The 19,683-nt window shown below is 39.5% G+C and overlaps 1 protein-coding gene across 1 annotated transcript in view; it reads right to left on the bottom strand.

Annotated features, from left to right (window-relative positions):
- The window catches only part of LOC140172444 (scavenger receptor cysteine-rich domain-containing protein DMBT1-like), a 64,944-nt gene that overhangs the window by 22,811 nt on the left and 22,450 nt on the right, over nt 1–19,683 (bottom strand). Inside the window, 5 exon segments of the mRNA XM_072195595.1 lie at nt 9,417–9,719; nt 10,405–10,684; nt 13,706–13,839; nt 15,241–15,552; nt 16,470–16,778. Coding sequence (XP_072051696.1) covers nt 9,417–9,719; nt 10,405–10,684; nt 13,706–13,839; nt 15,241–15,552; nt 16,470–16,778 — 1,338 coding nt within the window.

Here is a 19,683-nt window from a genome sequence, read left to right as displayed (position 1 = left end):
AATTTTTTCCATCTTTGGATCGACCGTCAATGCTGCTTCGATGCTTGTTATTAATGAACAACTAACAGAATTAATGCTAAATTTATAATTTTTGATATCAATACAGGCAAAGATTTATATGTTATCACAATTAATAATCATCAATTAATTGATTTCATAAATAATAAGAATCACCAAGCATCGATGGTCGATTGATGGATGGAACAAATTGGTTTCTTTTGCCTTAAGCAAACTCTACACCCAATCACCCCTTTTTATCAGCAAGCAAACTCTACACCCAATCACCCCTTTTTATCAGCAAGCAAACTCTACACCCAATCACCCCTTTTATCAGCAAGCAAACTCTACACCCAATCACCCCCTTTTTATCAGCAAGCAAACTCTACACACAATCACCCCCTTTTTATCAGCAAGCAAACTCTACACCCAATCACCCCCTTTTTATCAGCAAGCAAACTCTACACTCAATCACCCCCTTTTTATCAGCAAGCAAACTCTACACCCAATCACCCCCTTTTTTATCAGCAAGCAAACTCTACACACAATCACCCCCTTTTTTATCAGCAAGCAAACTCTACACCCAATCACCCCCTTTTTATCAGCAAGCAAACTCTACACCCAATCACCCCCTTTTTATCAGCAAGCAAACTCTACACCCAATCACCCCCTTTTTATCAGCAAGCAAACTCTACACCCAATCACCCCCTTTTATCAGCAAGCAAACTCTACACCCAATCACCCCCTTTTTATCAGCAAGCAAACTCTACACACAATCACCCCCTTTTTATCAGCAAGCAAACTCTACACCCAATCACCCCCTTTTTATCAGCAAGCAAACTCTACACCCAATCACCCCCTTTTTATCAGCAAGCAAACTCTACACCCAATCACCCCCTTTTTATCAGCAAGCAAACTCTACACCCAATCACCCCCTTTTTATCAGCAAGCAAACTATACACACAATGACCCCCTTTTTATCAGCAAGCAAACTCTACACCCAATCACCCCTTTTTTATCAGCAAGCAAACTCTACACCCAATCACCCCCTTTTTATCAGCAAGCAAACTCTACACCCAATCACCCCTTTTTATCAGCAAGCAAACTCTACACACAATGACCCCCTTTTTATCAGCAAGCAAACTCTACACCCAATCACCCCCTTTTTATCAGCAAGCAAACTCTACACCCAATCACCCCATTTTTATCAGCAAGCAAACTCTACACCCAATCACCCCCTTTTTATCAGCAAGCAAACTCTACACCCAATCACCCCCTTTTTATCAGCAAGCAAACTCTACACCCAATCACCCCCTTTTTTTATCAGCAAGCAAACTCTACACCCAATCACCCCCTTTTTATCAGCAAGCAAACTCTACACACAATGACCCCTTTTTATCAGCAAGCAAACTCTACCCCCAATCACCCCCTTTTTATCAGCAAGCAAACTCTACACCCAATCACCCCCTTTTTATCAGCAAGCAAACTCTACACCCAATCACCCCCTTTTTTATCAGCAAGCAAACTCTACACCCACAATGAAGCAAACTCTACACACAATGACCCCTTTTTATCAGCAAGCAAACTCTACACACAATGACCCCCTTTTTATCAGCAAGCAAACTCTACACCCAATCACCCCCTTTTTATCAGCAAGCAAACTCTACACCCAATCATCCCTTTTTTATCAGCAAACAAACTCTACACCCAATCACCCCATTTTTATCAGCAAGCAAACTCTACACCCAATCACCCCCTTTTTATCAGCAAGCAAACTCTACACACAATGACCCCCTTTTTATCAGCAAGCAAACTCTACACCCAATCACCCCCTTTTTATCAGCAAGCAAACTCTACACCCAATCACCCCCTTTTTATCAGCAAGCAAACTCTACACCCAATCACCCCCTTTTTATCAGCAAGCAAACTCTACACACAATCACCCCCTTTTTATCAGCAAGCAAACTCTACACCCAATCACCCCCTTTTATCAGCAAGCAAATTCTACACACAATCACCCCCTTTTTATCAGCAAGCAAACTCTACACCCAATCACCCCCTTTTTATCAGCAAGCAAACTCTACACCCAATCACCCCTTTTTATCAGCAAGCAAACTCTACACCCAATCACCCCCTTTTTATCAGCAAGCAAACTCTACACCCAATCACCCCCTTTTTATCAGCAAGCAAACTCTACACCCAATCACCCCATTTTTATCAGCAAGCAAACTCTACCCCCAATCACCCCCTTTTTATCAGCAAGCAAACTCTACACCCAATCACCCCCTTTTTATCAGCAAGCAAACTTACACCCAATCACCCCTTTATCAGCAAGCAAACTCTACACCCAATCACCCCCTTTTATCAGCAAGCAAACTCTACACCCAATCACCCCCTTTTTATCAGCAAGCAAACTCTACACCCAATCACCCCCTTTTTATCAGCAAGCAAACTCTAAACCCAATCACAAGCAAGCAAACTCTACACACAATCACCCCCTTTTTATCAGCAAGCAAACTCTGCACCCAATCACCCCCTTTTTATCAGCAAGCAAACTCTACACCCAATCACCCCTTTTTATCAGCAAGCAAACTCTACACCCAATCACCCCCTTTTATCAGCAAGCAAACTCTACACCCAATCACCCCCTTTTTATCAGCAAGCAAACTCTACACCCAATCACCCCTTTTTTATCAGCAAGCAAACTCTACACCCAATCACCCCCTTTTTATCAGCAAGCACACTCTACACCCAATCACCCCCTTTTTATCAGCATTACACCAAATATTTGGGCGCCTTTGAGAGCATTTGAAACCAATTTAAAAGCAGTGACCCTTCTGAATTACTGTATTGTTTGAAATAACGCCCAGGGGCCGTGAATTTTCAATGAAATAAATTTAAAATGGGGTTCAAATTCCCGATGGTGCTCCTGTAGAAAGGAGGGATTTATGACTATTCTAATTCTACTGCAGATTTTCTACAGAATCAAGTACAACATGGCATTTACGTGGTAAATACAACAAAATTACATCCGTAAATACATCATCAAAGCAAGAAGCTGATCAAATTAGTGAAATTCTACCATAATTAGGCAATGAACTTGATGGAAATTTGACTCTTAATAGGTTTTGTCCAGGCAATTTAATGATCGTCACTGACACAACTGATCCAAGTTGTACGATTACTCACACAATAATGGCATGGAATTTTTTGCATTTTTGTCAATTATTCATTGCAAAATTGGATGGGGGTTATTAGAGGGGGAGCGTTTAATACAAACAATACTGCATACATTAAATAAATAAATAAATTTCGGTGTTTTATATAGCGCCTTTTCCGGATCTTAGAGGGATCAAAGCGCTGTAATTTCGCTGCCATGGTGGATCATCACAATCAGATCGCATCAACTAGGCTGGTTGCAGCCGAACTTGGCACAAACCTATCCGCACTTAGATTGTAACATCCACCAATTATCTATGCAGCTCCCCAAATTCCATTGGGTGAAGGATGTTTTTGATAGCCAAACAACTAATCACCGATTTTTTGAAAGCAGGAGGAAACCAGAGATCCCGGAGAAAACCTGCGAGAGCGAGCATGGAATCGGGATAAACCAAGTGCACACGAGTCCTTGGGCCGCGCCGGGGCTTGAACCCGGGACCTCAGTGGTGCAAAGCGAGGGAACTACCGCTGCGCTAACTCGCCCTCCCAGTCTTACCTCGCCTTCCCGGTCTTACCTCGACAGATGACAGCTGCAGCATTGAGATGCTCCGCTCCAGAATGAAACTCATACGTACAATCAAATACTGACTCGGCATCATCTGCACAGAAAAAACTCTGAAACTTAACTGGATGTATCTCGGTGCTGTGAAAGTCAACAGTTGTTGCCACGGAAGCAGGATGGTAGCCCACATCTCTGCATACAGCATTGGCTGCTTGTATGTTCCATGTGTCACCACCGACCATAAGGAAGCGCCACTTGCCTATACCAAAGACCTCAACCCTGCTGGCTTCTCCGTTATCACCGCTGATCAATCGTACTGCAATTGGAATCAGTAAGTTAGCCTAATCAATAAGGTGTTTGCCTATGGTCCAAGAGGTTGAGGGTTCGAACCCTCCCTGGTGGTGGTTTAGTACCCTCTCATGGAAAAATTGAGTTATCTTGAAATTCCCCTGAACAAGGAACTTACTGCTAATTGTCTCGTTGTAACCAGTCGGGGAGCTAATCCTGGTTGTGAAGGCCATTTGTGGAATGTCTAGGATGTGCGCTCTTGAAGCAGCAAAATCCCCGTATTGTTGGTAAATGGTCTATGGAATGATGTGAGGCGGTAGTGGTAAACCTGTAAAGTGTGCTGAGGCTTGTGGGTCAACGTCTAGGCATTGTGCCTGTAGCGCACTATCAATCACTGCGCTTTCTTTTTATCACAGGAAAAAAAGAAAACCAAGGAAAAACTATGCAATGACTTATAGTGCGCTACAGGCACAATGCCTAGATGTTGATCCACAAGCCTCAGCACACTTTACAGGTTGTTGCTGACCACTACGGCCCCACATCATTCCATCATTACATCATTTAACAACACATGGACTTTGCCGCTTAAAATGTGTGCAACAAGACAATGAGCAGTAATTTCCTTGTCCAGGGGAATTTCAAGCCAACTCAATTTTTCCACAAGAGTGTACTGAACCGCAACCTCTCGGACCATAGTAGAATACCTTATTGATTGAGCTAACTTGACTGCTTAAACTTGAAAACATAGAAAGTGTTGGCTAAATGTGACATATATAAGCCAATTTATAGTTGCTATTCAGCTCCTTATCCAAACTCTGGTAACATTGTCATCATTGCAATTGATCATCAGGTCACATATGAATTAACAGTTCATACTGATTCCAATTGCAGTACGATTGATCAGCGGTGATAACGGAGAAGCCAGCAGGGTTGAGGTCTTTGGTATAGGCAAGTGGCGCTTCCTTATGGTCGGTGGTGACACGTGGAACATACAAGCAGCTAATGATGTCTGCAGAGACGTGGGCTACCATCCCGCTTCCATGGCAACAACTGTTTACTTTCACAGCACCGAGATACGTCCATTTCAGTTTCACAGTATTTTTTGTGCAGATGATGTAGAGTCAGTATTCGATTGCGGGTATGACTTGCATTTTGGAGCGCAGCATCTCAAAGCCGCTGCTGTCATCAGTCGAGGTAAAAAGGTATACCATATTGTTCGTATTAAATGCTACCCCTTTAACTAGGGATGACCATCATAATTTCATGTTGCCCCTTTTGCTACAAAAGATTGTTTTCTGGAAAGAACTCATCAACAGAAGTATTTTGGTGGTTAAATGGTCAAAATCGGTCAAAACTTTTCAATTATGAATTTTCAAAGTTTCCCATTCTGACCGGTCATTGAACGAAATAAATTGACAAAGTCTAAATATAGCAATGTGAGCAAAATTGGTATAAGCATATATTTACCTTTTTATATTTCTTTATTTTAATATATATGCAAACATGAAACAAGCATATTGTGAAAGTATCAAAGGGTTTCTTATGAAATGGCACTTTACTAGTCAATAGCATTAAGTATTTCTTCAAACCGAGGCACTGAAATCATGCTTTTAGAAAACATTTGCCAAAAATCATCCATAATGGCCAAAGTGGCACAAAATCAAAAGTCCAGGTGAACTTTTTTTCCACAACAATATACACTACACATAAGAAAAATACTAATGTACTACAAGGGATTTTCAACATAGGAATCCAAACAATCAAGTACCAACATGCACAGCTTTGTCCTGATATCACTTCTGGGGTTTTAACAAAATGTTTAACCTCTATTGTGATTGGCAGCAGCATAAGGTATCTCTTTGATAGCTCATAATGCCCAGCCATTCAGCAAGTGGCTAATAACAGACCTTGATAGGCTTGAATGAATACTGTCATGTGCTACAAAACCATCACATCCAGGGCCTGGTCAGTCCATATGCTACATAGGAGCACAGTACTTTAACAATGGAGTGAAAGACTCATTATTGATTAGGCGCGTATTTTAAAAGTACAGCTCCTGTGCGTGTATAGCAGCAAGTCAGTGCAGATGGTATAAATATAAGAAAATGTTTAGGGTTGAGATCAGGTGAATAATACAACAAATGAGCATGAAACTTCACATTTATGTTCAGAAAGGTGTCTATTTAACATGATTTGAAAGGTGTTTGGAAATTCCAAAGGGAAGCTGGTGATTTAATTTTTAACTCAAGATCTACTTGTCCGTTTTTTTTCCCTTTTTACAGAGGGTATGATAGAGGTAATAACAACAACTCTGCCAAATTACAGCTCAGTAGGTCAAGGTGTTCACCTGATCTTATTCATCTGAATATTTTGTGCCATTCTGAGCAGTGCTGCACTGGGCCACTGGCAATTAAGCGCACTGTGGCGATGGACCAATTTTGACTCACACTTACAGAAAAACCAAATAAGTTATGATGCTGTAATTTGCAGGATAGTTACAAAACATAATTGGCATTACCATCTCTAATTTTTACAGAAAAATTATGAAAAATAAAAAAATGAGCTCAATTTAGAAATGTCTGTGCAAGCAGTGCACAGTTGAGCTCCCTGCATGTCTATGGGAGTGTTCTAATCAAGTTGATGGTTCATTGGTCATCCCTACTTTAACAAATTCAATCAACTCAAATTTCCATCCAGTTCATTGCCTAAAATTTCACTTATTTAATCAGATTCTTGTCTGGTGATACACTTACGGATGTGATTTTGTTGTATTTCCCGCGTAAATATCATGTTCTACACGATTCTGTGGGCGTAGTATTAGAATAGTCGTAAATCCCTCCTTTCTGCGGGAGAGAAAAAAAAGAAGGGGAAGGAAAAAAGGAAAGAAGCTCCCAAATTTACCCGGTGTGTCTACTGCGCTACCAAAATTCTTCTTTCCCACAAAAATTTGCCCTAATCATGGGTCAAAATAGTGCAAAATATCAACGCACATTGTAAAGCCCCTAAAGCTCAAAGACTTTACTGCATATGTATATATCCCGCCTATATTAACCCCCTGAGCATTACCTGCTGATCTAACATTGCCTCTGATTGGTCAATTACATGATGTCTTCACTTTAATCACCTATCAGAATGGAGCTTTGCAAATAATTCAACCCAATGTTTTTGCGTGATGAAATTATTCTAACAATGTTGCTGATTGGTCCAATTGATAATGAAAACTTCTTTTTGGCCAATCAGCAGGTAGTTCTCATAGGATTAAATACCAGGTCAAAATGACGCAAATAGGAATTTTAGTTGTCTTTTCCCCCCATCACACCAAAACTGGGACAAAATTTATTTTGTTTCCCCCCCCCCTACACCAAGAAAGCTGGCTACACCCTGTATAGTTAGATCAGCACTACCAACAGAAAACTTACAAAATAACTATGACCATTTTCATGGTTTGGAGATCAAATATTATGCCCCATGGGGACACTCAAATACAAAAGTGACATACTTATGCCTTCCGGACACTGATACTAGGGGTCTATCTGGGGTGCCGCAATTTTTTTGACAAAACATGGGGGTCCGATTCTGAGTGGGCTCTTTAAAATTGGGGTCATCAGTGTGTGTGGACCACTAAAAATTGGGTGTCATTGACAGTGGAAGATAACTTTCTGTGCAAAAATGTGCAAAATTTGATTTTGCATTTTTGAAGCTAAAATTGCCACAAAAATATTAAATTTGTTTAAAATGCACGCTTCAAATTTGATGTAAAGCTGATAGAAAAGGAGTCATTGGGTGTAGAGTTTGATTAAAAATGTGGGCCTACTGGCAGGCATGTAACACCTACCAATACATGTATATGGGTGTGCCCCCCCCCCCCATCATCCGATCATATATACCCTTGTCTCGTACTCCCATGCTGTAATGTTTAACTTGTAAATTCTTGGTCATTAGGTACGGTACACGGTTGTTTGATGTAATCATTTATTAACTTTTCTAACAACCATTTCATAATGTTCAATTCTAGACTTAACAATAATACCAACAGCTATCAAACTAACAAACTGTATACACATATATTTATATTGTAGCAAATTTTAACATATATTTTCGTTTCTATATCAAATTATTCATATTTTTCTACTTTTTTGTGATAATTTTTATTCTATAAAGTATAAACTGTAAATTTGTGTACAAATTGAGGGCGCTCTTTACATATATTTTAAATTGAAATTAACCAAATGATATGAGTTATACCTTACATTTCATGATAAATTTTTTTTTGAAAATTCCTTTGTCATTTGTTAGTCTTTTTACTGATGTTCTAATGCCATTATACAAGTGTCTACCCCTTGTAAAGATGCAAAAACGATTTAAGATGAATAGCGCCATCATTGTTCAACTTTTCTTAAAAATGACTCCATTTTACATGCCATCAAACAACCGTGGGTATGCAATGACCTTGGTAACTGAACACATGTCTTCAAGCGATCAATTTATCACATCTTCACACAGCAGGGGGGGGGTCATCCCTAAATGTTGTTGTTCATTTGGCACCTTGAATGTATATATGGCTTCCTTTTGCAGAGTTTGGGGCCTCTAAATTTTGGCCTGGCCCAGGGCCCAAAAAGGTAAACCCAGCCCTGCATATGTTGACACAAGACAGAGAATGTTTAGGTATGAGAAGGGTCACTGCCTCTATAATTATATAGTCTATGTGTAATTGTCAGGGACATATCCACCATAATTATTTAAGGATTAAGAAACTCAATTTGGATCGAAAAATGTCAAATGTTCAGCTCCAAAGGAGTACAAAAATCAAAAATACACAGATTTTGATAAAAACTATCTCAAAATTTTCCGCTTGCACAACATTTAAAAAAAAAAGAATACTTTACAATACCTTGTTCAAATGTGTAATGGTATTTAAGCCAAAGTATAGGGTTACTCCAGATAGCCCTATGGTAAGGGATATTTGTCTAGAACTACAACTACTGTTCATAGTACATTGTGTACATTGACTGCTTGAAGCCCACAGGATAGATAACAACCTTTATTCAGGGTATTTCATTCATTTTACAAAAACTGGTCTCCCATGTCTCTGGTACCCGAGGGGTCAGTGGTTCAAACCACAGACGAGAAAAACAGTTTTCTCTTCTTCTTTCTCTCTTCCTTCCTTCACCCTCACCAAAAAGCAACTTGGGCGTTAGGGTTAATATCATTACATATAGACTATATAGAGGCAGTGACCCTTTTCATACCTATACATTCAGGGGCGGATCCAAGAATTTTCAATAGAGGGGGCGCCGAGCCACCGCGGCTCAGCGCCCACACAAAGTCAGGCGCCGATCTGCAAAAAATAGAGGGGGCGCGCGCCGGGTGCACCCCCCTCTAAATACGCCCCTGACATTCCCCGTCTTACCTCGACAGATAACAGCTGCAGCGTTCAGATGCTCAGCTCCAAAATGAATCGCATAATTGCAATCAAAAACTGACTCTGCATCATCTGCACAGAAAATACTCTGAAACTTAAATGGATGTATCTCAGTGCTGTGAAAGTCAACAGTTGTTGCCACGGAAGCAGGATGGTAGCCCACGTCTCTGCATACAGCATTGGCTGCTTGTATGTTCCATGAGTCACCATCGACCATAATGAAGCGCCACTTCCGTATCGCAAAGATTTCAACCCTGCTGGCTTCCCCATTATCTCCGCTGATCAATCGTACTGCAATTGGAATCAGTATGAACTGTTAATTCATATGTGACCTGATGATCAATTGCAATGATGACAATGTTATCAAAGTTTTGTTTGAATAAGGAGCTGATTTCCAACTATAAATTGGCTTATGTATGCCACATTTAGCTGACATTTTCAATGTTTCTAAGTTTAAGCAATCAAGTTAGCTCAAACGATAAGGCGTTCAACTATGGTCCAAGAGGTTGCAGGTTGAACCCTGGTGGTGGTTTAGTAAGCTCTCTTGGAAACATTGAGTTTGCTTGTATATTGTACTCATCTAACACATGGCAGCAATTCCACCTTACCTATTTCTGGTACTAAGCAGTGCCAGAAGTGGGTAAGTGCAATATAGCTGCTCTGTGAACATTGGCAATTTACACAGAATATATTGTACTCATCTAACACATGGCAGCTGTTTCACTTACCCACTTCTGGCACTAAGCAGACGAAATGATCTTACCATTGTAAGCACACTGTACACCAGTATGGCTAATAAATAGGACATAAATTATCGCATCATTGGCGGCACACATTGTACACCAGCATCTCTATCATGACCACAAGTATGGCTAATACGTGGGACATAAATGATCTTACCATTGTTAACACACCGTACACCAGCGTCTCTATTGACCACAAGTATGGCTAATACTTGGGACATATATGATCTTACCATTGTTAACACACCGTACACCAGCGTCTCTATTGTGACCATCTGTATGGCTAATACTTGGGACATATATGATCTTACCATTGTTAACACACCGTACACCAGCGTCTCTATTGTGACCACAAGTATGGCTAATACTTGGGACATATATGATCTTACCATTGTTAACACACCGTACACCAGCGTCTCTATCAACCACAAGTATGGCTAATACTTGGGACATATATGATCTTACCATTGTTAACACACCGTACACCAGCGTCTCTATTGACCACAAGTATGGCTAATACTTGGGACATATATGATCTTACCATTGTTAACACACCGGACACCAGCGACTCTATTGTGACCATCTGTATGGCTAATACTTGGGACATATATGATCTTACCATTGTTAACACCCCGTACACCAGCGTCTCTATTGTGACCACAAGTATGGCTAATACTTGGGACATATATGATCTTACCATTGTTAACACACCGTACACCAGCGTCTCTATCGACCACAAGTATGGCTAATACTTGGGACATATATGATCTTACCATTGTTAACACACCGTACACCAGCGTCTCTATCGACCACAAGTATGGCTAATACTTGGGACATATATGATCTTACCATTGTTAACACACCGTACACCAGCGTCTCTATCGACCACAAGTATGGCTAATACTTGGGACATATATGATCTTACCATTGTTAACACACCGTACACCAGCGTCTCTATTGTGACCATCTGTATGGCTAATACTTGGGACATATATGATCTTACCATTGTTAACACACCGTACACCAGCGTCTCTATTGACCACAAGTATGGCTAATACTTGGGACATATATGATCTTACCATTGTTAACACACCGTACACCAGCGTCTCTATCGACCACAAGTATGGCTAATACTTGGGACATATATGATCTTACCATTGTTAACACACCGTACACCAGCGTCTCTATTGTGACCACAAGTATGGCTAATACTTGGGACATATATGATCTTACCATTGTTAACACACCGTACACCAGCGTCTCTATCATGACCACAAGTATGGCTAATACTTGGGACATATATGATCTTACCATTGTTAACACACCGTACACCAGCGTCTCTATTGTGACCACAAGTATGGCTAATACTTGGGACATATATGATCTTACCATTGTTAACACACCGTGACACCAGCGTCTCTATTGACCACAAGTATGGCTAATACTTGGGACATATATGATCTTACCATTGTTAACACACGTACACCAGCGTCTCTATCGTGACCACAAGTATATGGCTAATACTTGGGACATATATGATCTTACCATTGTTAACACACGTACACCAGCGTCTCTATCGTGACCACAAGTATGGCTAATACTTGGGACATATATGATCTTACCATTGTTAACACACCGCACACCCGCGTCTCTATTGTGACCACAAGTATGGCTAATACTTGGGACATATATGATCTTACCATTGTTAACACACCGTACACCAGCGTCTCTATCATGACCACAAGTATGGCTAATACTTGGGACATATATGATCTTACCATTGTTAACGCCGTGCACCAGCGTCTCTATTGTGACCACAAGTATGGCTAATACTTGGGACATATATGATCTTACCATTGTTAACACACCGTACACCAGCGTCTCTATTGACCACAAGTATGGCTAATACTTGGGACATATATGATCTTACCATTATTAACACACCGTACACCAGCGTCTCTATCGTGACCACAAGTATGGCTAATACTTGGGACATATATGATCTTACCATTGTTAACACACCGTACACCAGCGTCTCTATCGTGACCACAAGTATGGCTAATACTTGGGACATATATGATCTTACCATTGTTAACACACCGTACACCAGCGTCTCTATTGTGACCACAAGTATGGCTAATACTTGGGACATATATGATCTTACCATTGTTCACACACAGTACACCAGCGTCTCTATCGACCACAAGTATGGCTAATACTTGGGACATATATGATCTTACCATTGTTAACACACGTACACCAGCGTCTCTATCGACCACAAGTATGGCTAATACTTGGGACATATATGATCTTACCATTGTTAACACACCGTACACCAGCGTCTCTATCGACCACAAGTATGGCTAATACTTGGGACATATATGATCTTACCATTGTTAACACACGTACACCAGCGTCTCTATTGACCACAAGTATGGCTAATACTTGGGACATATATGATCTTACCATTGTTAACACACCGTACACCAGCGTCTCTATTGACCACAAGTATGGCTAATACTTGGGACATATATGATCTTACCATTGTTAACACACCGTACACCAGCGTCTCTATTGACCACAAGTATGGCTAATACTTGGGACATATATGATCTTACCATTGTTAACACACCGTACACCAGCGTCTCTATCGACCACAAGTATGGCTAATACTTGGGACATATATGATCTTACCATTGTTAACACACCGTACACCAGCGTCTCTATTGTGACCATCTGTATGGCTAATACTTGGGACATATATGATCTTACCATTGTTAACACACCATACACCAGCGTCTCTATTGTGACCACAAGTATGGCTAATACTTGGGACATATATGATCTTACCATTGTTAACACACGTACACCAGCGTCTCTATCGACCACAAGTATGGCTAATACTTGGGACATATATGATCTTACCATTGTTAACACACCGTACACCAGCGTCTCTATTGACCACAAGTATGGCTAATACTTGGGACATATATGATCTTACCATTGTTAACACACCGTACACCAGCGTCTCTATCGACCACAAGTATGGCTAATACTTGGGACATATATGATCTTACCATTGTTAACACACCGTACACCAGCGTCTCTATCGACCACAAGTATGGCTAATACTTGGGACATATTTGATCTTACCATTGTTAACACACCGTACACCAGCGTCTCTATTGTGACCATCTGTATGGCTAATACTTGGGACATATATGATCTTACCATTGTTAACACACCGTACACCAGCGTCTCTATCGACCACAAGTATGGCTAATACTTGGGACATTATGATCTTACCATTGTTAACACACCGTACACCAGCGTCTCTATCGACCACAAGTATGGCTAATACTTGGGACATATATGATCTTACCATTGTTAACACACCGTACACCAGCGTCTCTATTGACCACAAGTATGGCTAATACTTGGGACATATCTGATCTTACCATTGTTAACACACCGTACACCAGCGTCTCTATTGACCACAAGTATGGCTAATACTTGGGACATATATGATCTTACCATTGTTAACACACCGTACACCAGCGTCTCTATTGTGACCATCTGTATGGCTAATACTTGGGACATATATGATCTTACCATTGTTAACACACCGTACACCAGCGTCTCTATTGTGACCATCTGTATGGCTAATACTTGGGACATATATGATCTTACCATTGTTAACACACCGTACACCAGCGTCTCTATCGACCACAAGTATGGCTAATACTTGGGACATATATGATCTTACCATTGTTAACACACCGTACACCAGCGTCTCTATTGACCACAAGTATGGCTAATACTTGGGACATATATGATCTTACCATTGTTAACACACCGTACACCAGCGTCTCTATCGACCACAAGTATGGCTAATACTTGGGACATATTTGATCTTACCATTGTTAACACACGTACACCAGCGTCTCTATCATGACCACAAGTATGGCTAATACTTGGGACATATATGATCTTACCATTGTTAACACACATCGCATACACCAAGCGTCTCTATCGACCACAAGTATGGCTAATACTTGGGACATATATGATCTTACCATTGTTAACACACCGTACACCAGCGTCTCTATTGACCACAAGTATGGCTAATACTCGGGACATATATGATCTTACCATTGTTAACACACCGTACACCAGCATCTCTATTGTGACCATCTGTATGGCTAATACTTGGGACATATTTGATCTTACCATTGTTAACACACCGTACACCAGCGTCTCTATCGACCACAAGTATGGCTAATACTTGGGACATATATGATCTTACCATTGTTAACACACGTACACCAGCGTCTCTATCGACCACAAGTATGGCTAATACTTGGGACATATATGATCTTACCATTGTTAACACACCGTACACCAGCGTCTCTATCGACCACAAGTATGGCTAATACTTGGGACATATTTGATCTTACCATTGTTAACACACCGTACACCAGCGTCTCTATTGACCACAAGTATGGCTAATACTTGGGACATATATGATCTTACCATTGTTAACACACCGTACACCAGCGTCTCTATTGACCACAAGTATGGCTAATACTTGGGACATATATGATCTTACCATTGTTAACACACCGCACACCAGCGTCTCTATCGACCACAAGTATGGCTAATACTTGGGACATATATGATCTTACCATTGTTAACACACCGTACACCAGCGTCTCTATCGACCACAAGTATGGCTAATACTTGGGACATATTTGATCTTACCATTGTTAACACACCGTACACCAGCGTCTCTATCGACCACAAGTATGGCTAATACTTGGGACATATATGATCTTACCATTGTTAACACACCGTACACCAGCATCTCTATTGTGACCATCTGTATGGCTAATACTTGGGACATATATGATCTTACCATTGTTAACACACCGTACACCAGCGTCTCTATTGTGACCATCTGTATGGCTAATACTTGGGACATATATGATCTTACCATTGTTAACACACCGTACACCAGCGTCTCTATCGACCACAAGTATGGCTAATACTTGGGACATATATGATCTTACCATTGTTAACACACCGTACACCAGCATCTCTATTGTGACCATCTGTATGGCAAATGTCTGCATGTTCACTTTGACAATCATCCAACTCCTTCTCATCCCCTTGACACTTCACAGCATCCTTATAGATCACACCACTCCCTGCACCAAAATGCGCTCCACTCAATGCCTCTGTGGCTTCCGGGAAGCCTAACTGTTGGCATACCACATTTGCGTCAGTTAGGTCCCATGCGACATCGCACACGGTGCCCCAGGCGTTATTGAGGTATATTTCAACGGTGCCTTCATGAGATGTAGCGCCTCCAACCAGGCGAACTGTAAAGTAGTAAATAGTAAGCAAATGTTACAAAAAATTGGAACAATTTTTTTTTGTTCATGCTACTTTTGAACTACCTCAAAATATTGTAGATGACTTCTTTTATTACAAAGCGAGAGAAAGAGAATGTCTGATTTGTCTCAAACAATGTCCCAATGTTTTTAAAATGTGCCTTTTAGTGCATTCTTTTCACATCTTGCATTTTTTTATCTATATATAGTTTTGCACCTGCCATATACTGTACATGTGGTAGTATTCACATACATTTATGTTTGCGATTTGGAGTGAGAGACACATGTTCGCAAATGTTATTTTTGCGATTGCCCATTCCTTCCCTATACTTGTATTTCATTATTGCATATATTCACAAGGTGTTATTTTCACGGTTGGAGTTCTAATCGCGAAATAAAACCCTCACGAAAATTACCACTTATATATCATTGAATTGGGCTCTTCCAGTTGAAATCTATACACCCCCATGAAAAACACACAGGGAGTGTGAATTTCAAATGGGTTTACTTGAATGGGTGATTCTATTTGAAATCTACATGCCCTGTGTGGGAGATTAAAGCCATGTCTTCAACAGAGGCTGTATGTATTTCGGGTAGAATAGCCATTCAATTGAAAAGATGTTTATTTTGAACACGTCAGTGTGGTACAGTAAAAGGGAAAATTTCGTGGTACATTAATTTTTGAGCTTTTCGGGCACAACAAAGCTACCGCAAAAATAACAACACACAAATGTTTTTTAATGTACACATGTATATATAGGTCTATGTAAGAAAAATTAAAATAATGAAATTAAAAACAAGCAATGTATTAAAAATCGGCATAGCAAAAAAACTTAAACATGCAAAAATTGCCACTTGTACAGTGCTTATAAATATTGTTCACCCTACTGTTGCAGACAACTTACCCTTTTTCTCACAATGGACACCAGCATCTTCAGAATGATGACAGTTGTGGTTTCCATATCCTGCATGTGAACAATTCAACAAACTGCTCTCTGATCCATTGCACCGCACATCATCCAGTAGAATATTACCATAGCCGTGGCCAAAAGTTGCCGAACCGTAGACTGCCCTTGCGCTGGGGTAACCCAATTCCCGACAGACGACATTGCCGTCATTCATGTCCCATTCATCATCACATACCGTGTTCCACTTGCTATCGTGAAAAACTCTGACCATTCCTCGATTACCTGGGTGCGCGCCAATAAGACCAACTGGCAAAATGGAAAGGCAACATGATGAAATTGATTTAATGTTCTAATAAAACTCTCAAACATCCAGAATGCAGGTTCCATGTTCTTTCTAGGGCTGTCAAATTCTGCTTAATTTTAACAGATTTAAATGACGTTTAAACGTTTTAAAAAATTACATTTTTAATTTTTGGCCAAAACACAAACTACTGGAGGTCTAACACAAGTCAACAATGGTTGATAATTCAGGCTTGGAAAATTTAAAATTATTAAATAAAAATGCACACAAAATTTGAAAAGTGTACACCATAATTTTATCAGACTGTGTGCATTTTAATTTTAATTAAAGGCGATAGTCATATCCTACGGTAAGTTCTATGCATGTTGAATATGCCTCCATTCACTACAATTTACTTTTAAAATCGGCAGCTTTTTTTGTTTACAAACTAAACATTTAAACAGCTGCCTGTCTGTTAAACATGTACACGTTTAAACACAGCAGTCCTAGTTCTTTCACAATCAACAAACAACCTTTTTCACACATTTTTTTGTCACATGTGTGTACATCAATATAGCAGAACATATACTACAGCGCCAAAGAGAATCCAAACACTTGAAAAAGAATCCTAATTTTAAAACATATTTGGGTAAATTTATTTTTTTAAATAAACTCCTCAAAAAAAGTTTGGAAACTTTCAAAATCGCCTGTATATCAGAAATTTTTGAAATCTATCTCCACATTGTTTCATATCAGTCTAACCATTGTTTAGCAATATAGCAGAACATATACTACTGCGCCAAAGAGAATCCAAACACTTGAAAAAGAATCCTAATTTTAAAACATATTTGGGTAAATTTATTTTTTTAAATAAACTCCTCAAAAAAAGTTTGGAAACTTTCAAAATCGCCTGTATATCAGAAATTTTTGAAATCTATCTCCACATTGTTTCATATCAGTAAAACCATTGTTCTCTCCTGTCAACAATGACACCTCATTTGTGACAATAACTCCACGGCTGAGTAACTTTCTTTGAAAGAAAGAGAGGTCTCAAAGAAAATGTGCCAAACTGATCATTGTCTGCGCTCATCTTATTGCTTTGAATGAATGAACGAGTGGTTTAATGCATGAATAAAAGAATGAATGAAAAGTTGTTTGCAGTATTATCATGTTGAATGAAAAGTGCTAGGATGGGATTAACAGTTCTACATCTGGATTCAAATGGATCAACGCAAGTCAATCTCTCTTGCTGGTCACTTCTTCATAGTGGTCATTTGCAAGAAATTTCTAATCAACCATGGTTCGATTATCAGATCTCGATAAGGCTCAAGCTATTGGTCGGCTCGAGGCTGGCATACCTCAGAATCAAAGTGCGGCAACTTTTGGAGTTTCCCACAGTATGATCTCCAAGCTAAAAGCCAAGTTTCATCAGACCAGAGATGTCAAAGACAGACCCAGAAGAACCAAGAAAAACAACGGCTGCAAAAGACCGGTACATCAGACTGGCAGCACTTTGAAACCATTTTTAATGAAACAGTGTGATTCATGTTTGTCTTTCAAAGACAGTTACTCAACCATGGAATAATGGATCTTAATGTTTTTAATAAGCTTTTTGGCTTTTTAAATACAAGTATTGATTTTGTTACTAGTATTAACCAAATTATGCTTATTGCCAGGCGTTATATGAAGAGCTTATTTCCAAACCGTGTTAAGTCCACAAGATTCACTTTGAAGAAAATCAGGAATTTTCTTTATGGCAATGAAATAAAGTTTGATTTCTATAAAATTAGAGTGAAGTGAAGGTGACATATATAGGACCATAAAAACATGTGAAGTTAAAATCTAGAGACTTTTGATTTTTTAAATTAATTAATTTGTTTTAAAATAGCATGGACTTAACACGTTTGACACAAAAGCGCAATTTCTGGCATGGACTTAACACATTTTGACACAAAACATATAGCATCTGTAACACAGAACTAACCATATTTTTCTCAAACTAGTCTTAAAAGATAACAAATTTATTAGAAACATACAAAATGTGATTCTCTCTACTATAAAAGACAATTTTGCCACAAAACACCTTGCATCTCAAACCCCCTCCTCCCAACCATTTTTTACCAAAATTCGATGTTTAAAATAGTTCAAAATTCAAAACTGAGTTGTATTGCATTTCTTAGAATTGAATAAACATCATTTCACTGACAATAAGTGATGACCCGAAATACCCACTTGTTTTATCACATTATCAGTTATCACAATTTCCCCCTCCCCCATGCTGCCACCCTAATCTCATATTGACAGCCATAAGTTTTTAAGTCTTTAAGTCCTAAGTTTTTTTTATACCTTTAACTTTAAAATAATACCTAGAATTTAGTAGCACATTTTGATAATCATAAAAAATAATATCAAAAACTAACTCTACCACCATCCTCTAACATTAATTCTACCATCACAACCTCTCCCCCTTCCCACCCTTTTCATGTCTTTCTGGGGGTATCTATCAGATATTTAAGAAATCCCATACAAACTAGGCCTACTAATTATTAAAAAACAAAAACAACAACAACTTTTTATGCAGACCAAATTCAGGTATACTAGTCTCAGGACCAAACAAGAACGAAGATGCAAAGCAAGGCAATGTTATCAATCATGCAGAACTTGGGCGATTAACTATTGGAAGCCCTATGCCGTGCTACTTGCCTACAAGCTGCCCACAAGGGCATTGTTCGTGGACTTAACACAGTTTGCTACCAAACTGGATTGGACTTAACACGTTTTGGGAAAAAATCGATACTTTGTGTGTTAATATTTCGGGACTTGACTAATTTTGGAAAAAAACACACACATTGCTGGATAGCCCTAGTTACTCACTACCCATTTTCATCAAAATATCAATTTTGAGGGTGGGTGGACTTAACACGGTTTGGA

Source organism: Amphiura filiformis, chromosome 2 (assembly GCF_039555335.1).
Source record: "Amphiura filiformis chromosome 2, Afil_fr2py, whole genome shotgun sequence".
NCBI classification, from domain to species: Eukaryota; Metazoa; Echinodermata; class Ophiuroidea; order Amphilepidida; family Amphiuridae; genus Amphiura; species Amphiura filiformis.
Note: the sequence above shows the minus strand (reverse complement) of the source record. Positions and strands in the feature narration are given on the sequence as shown.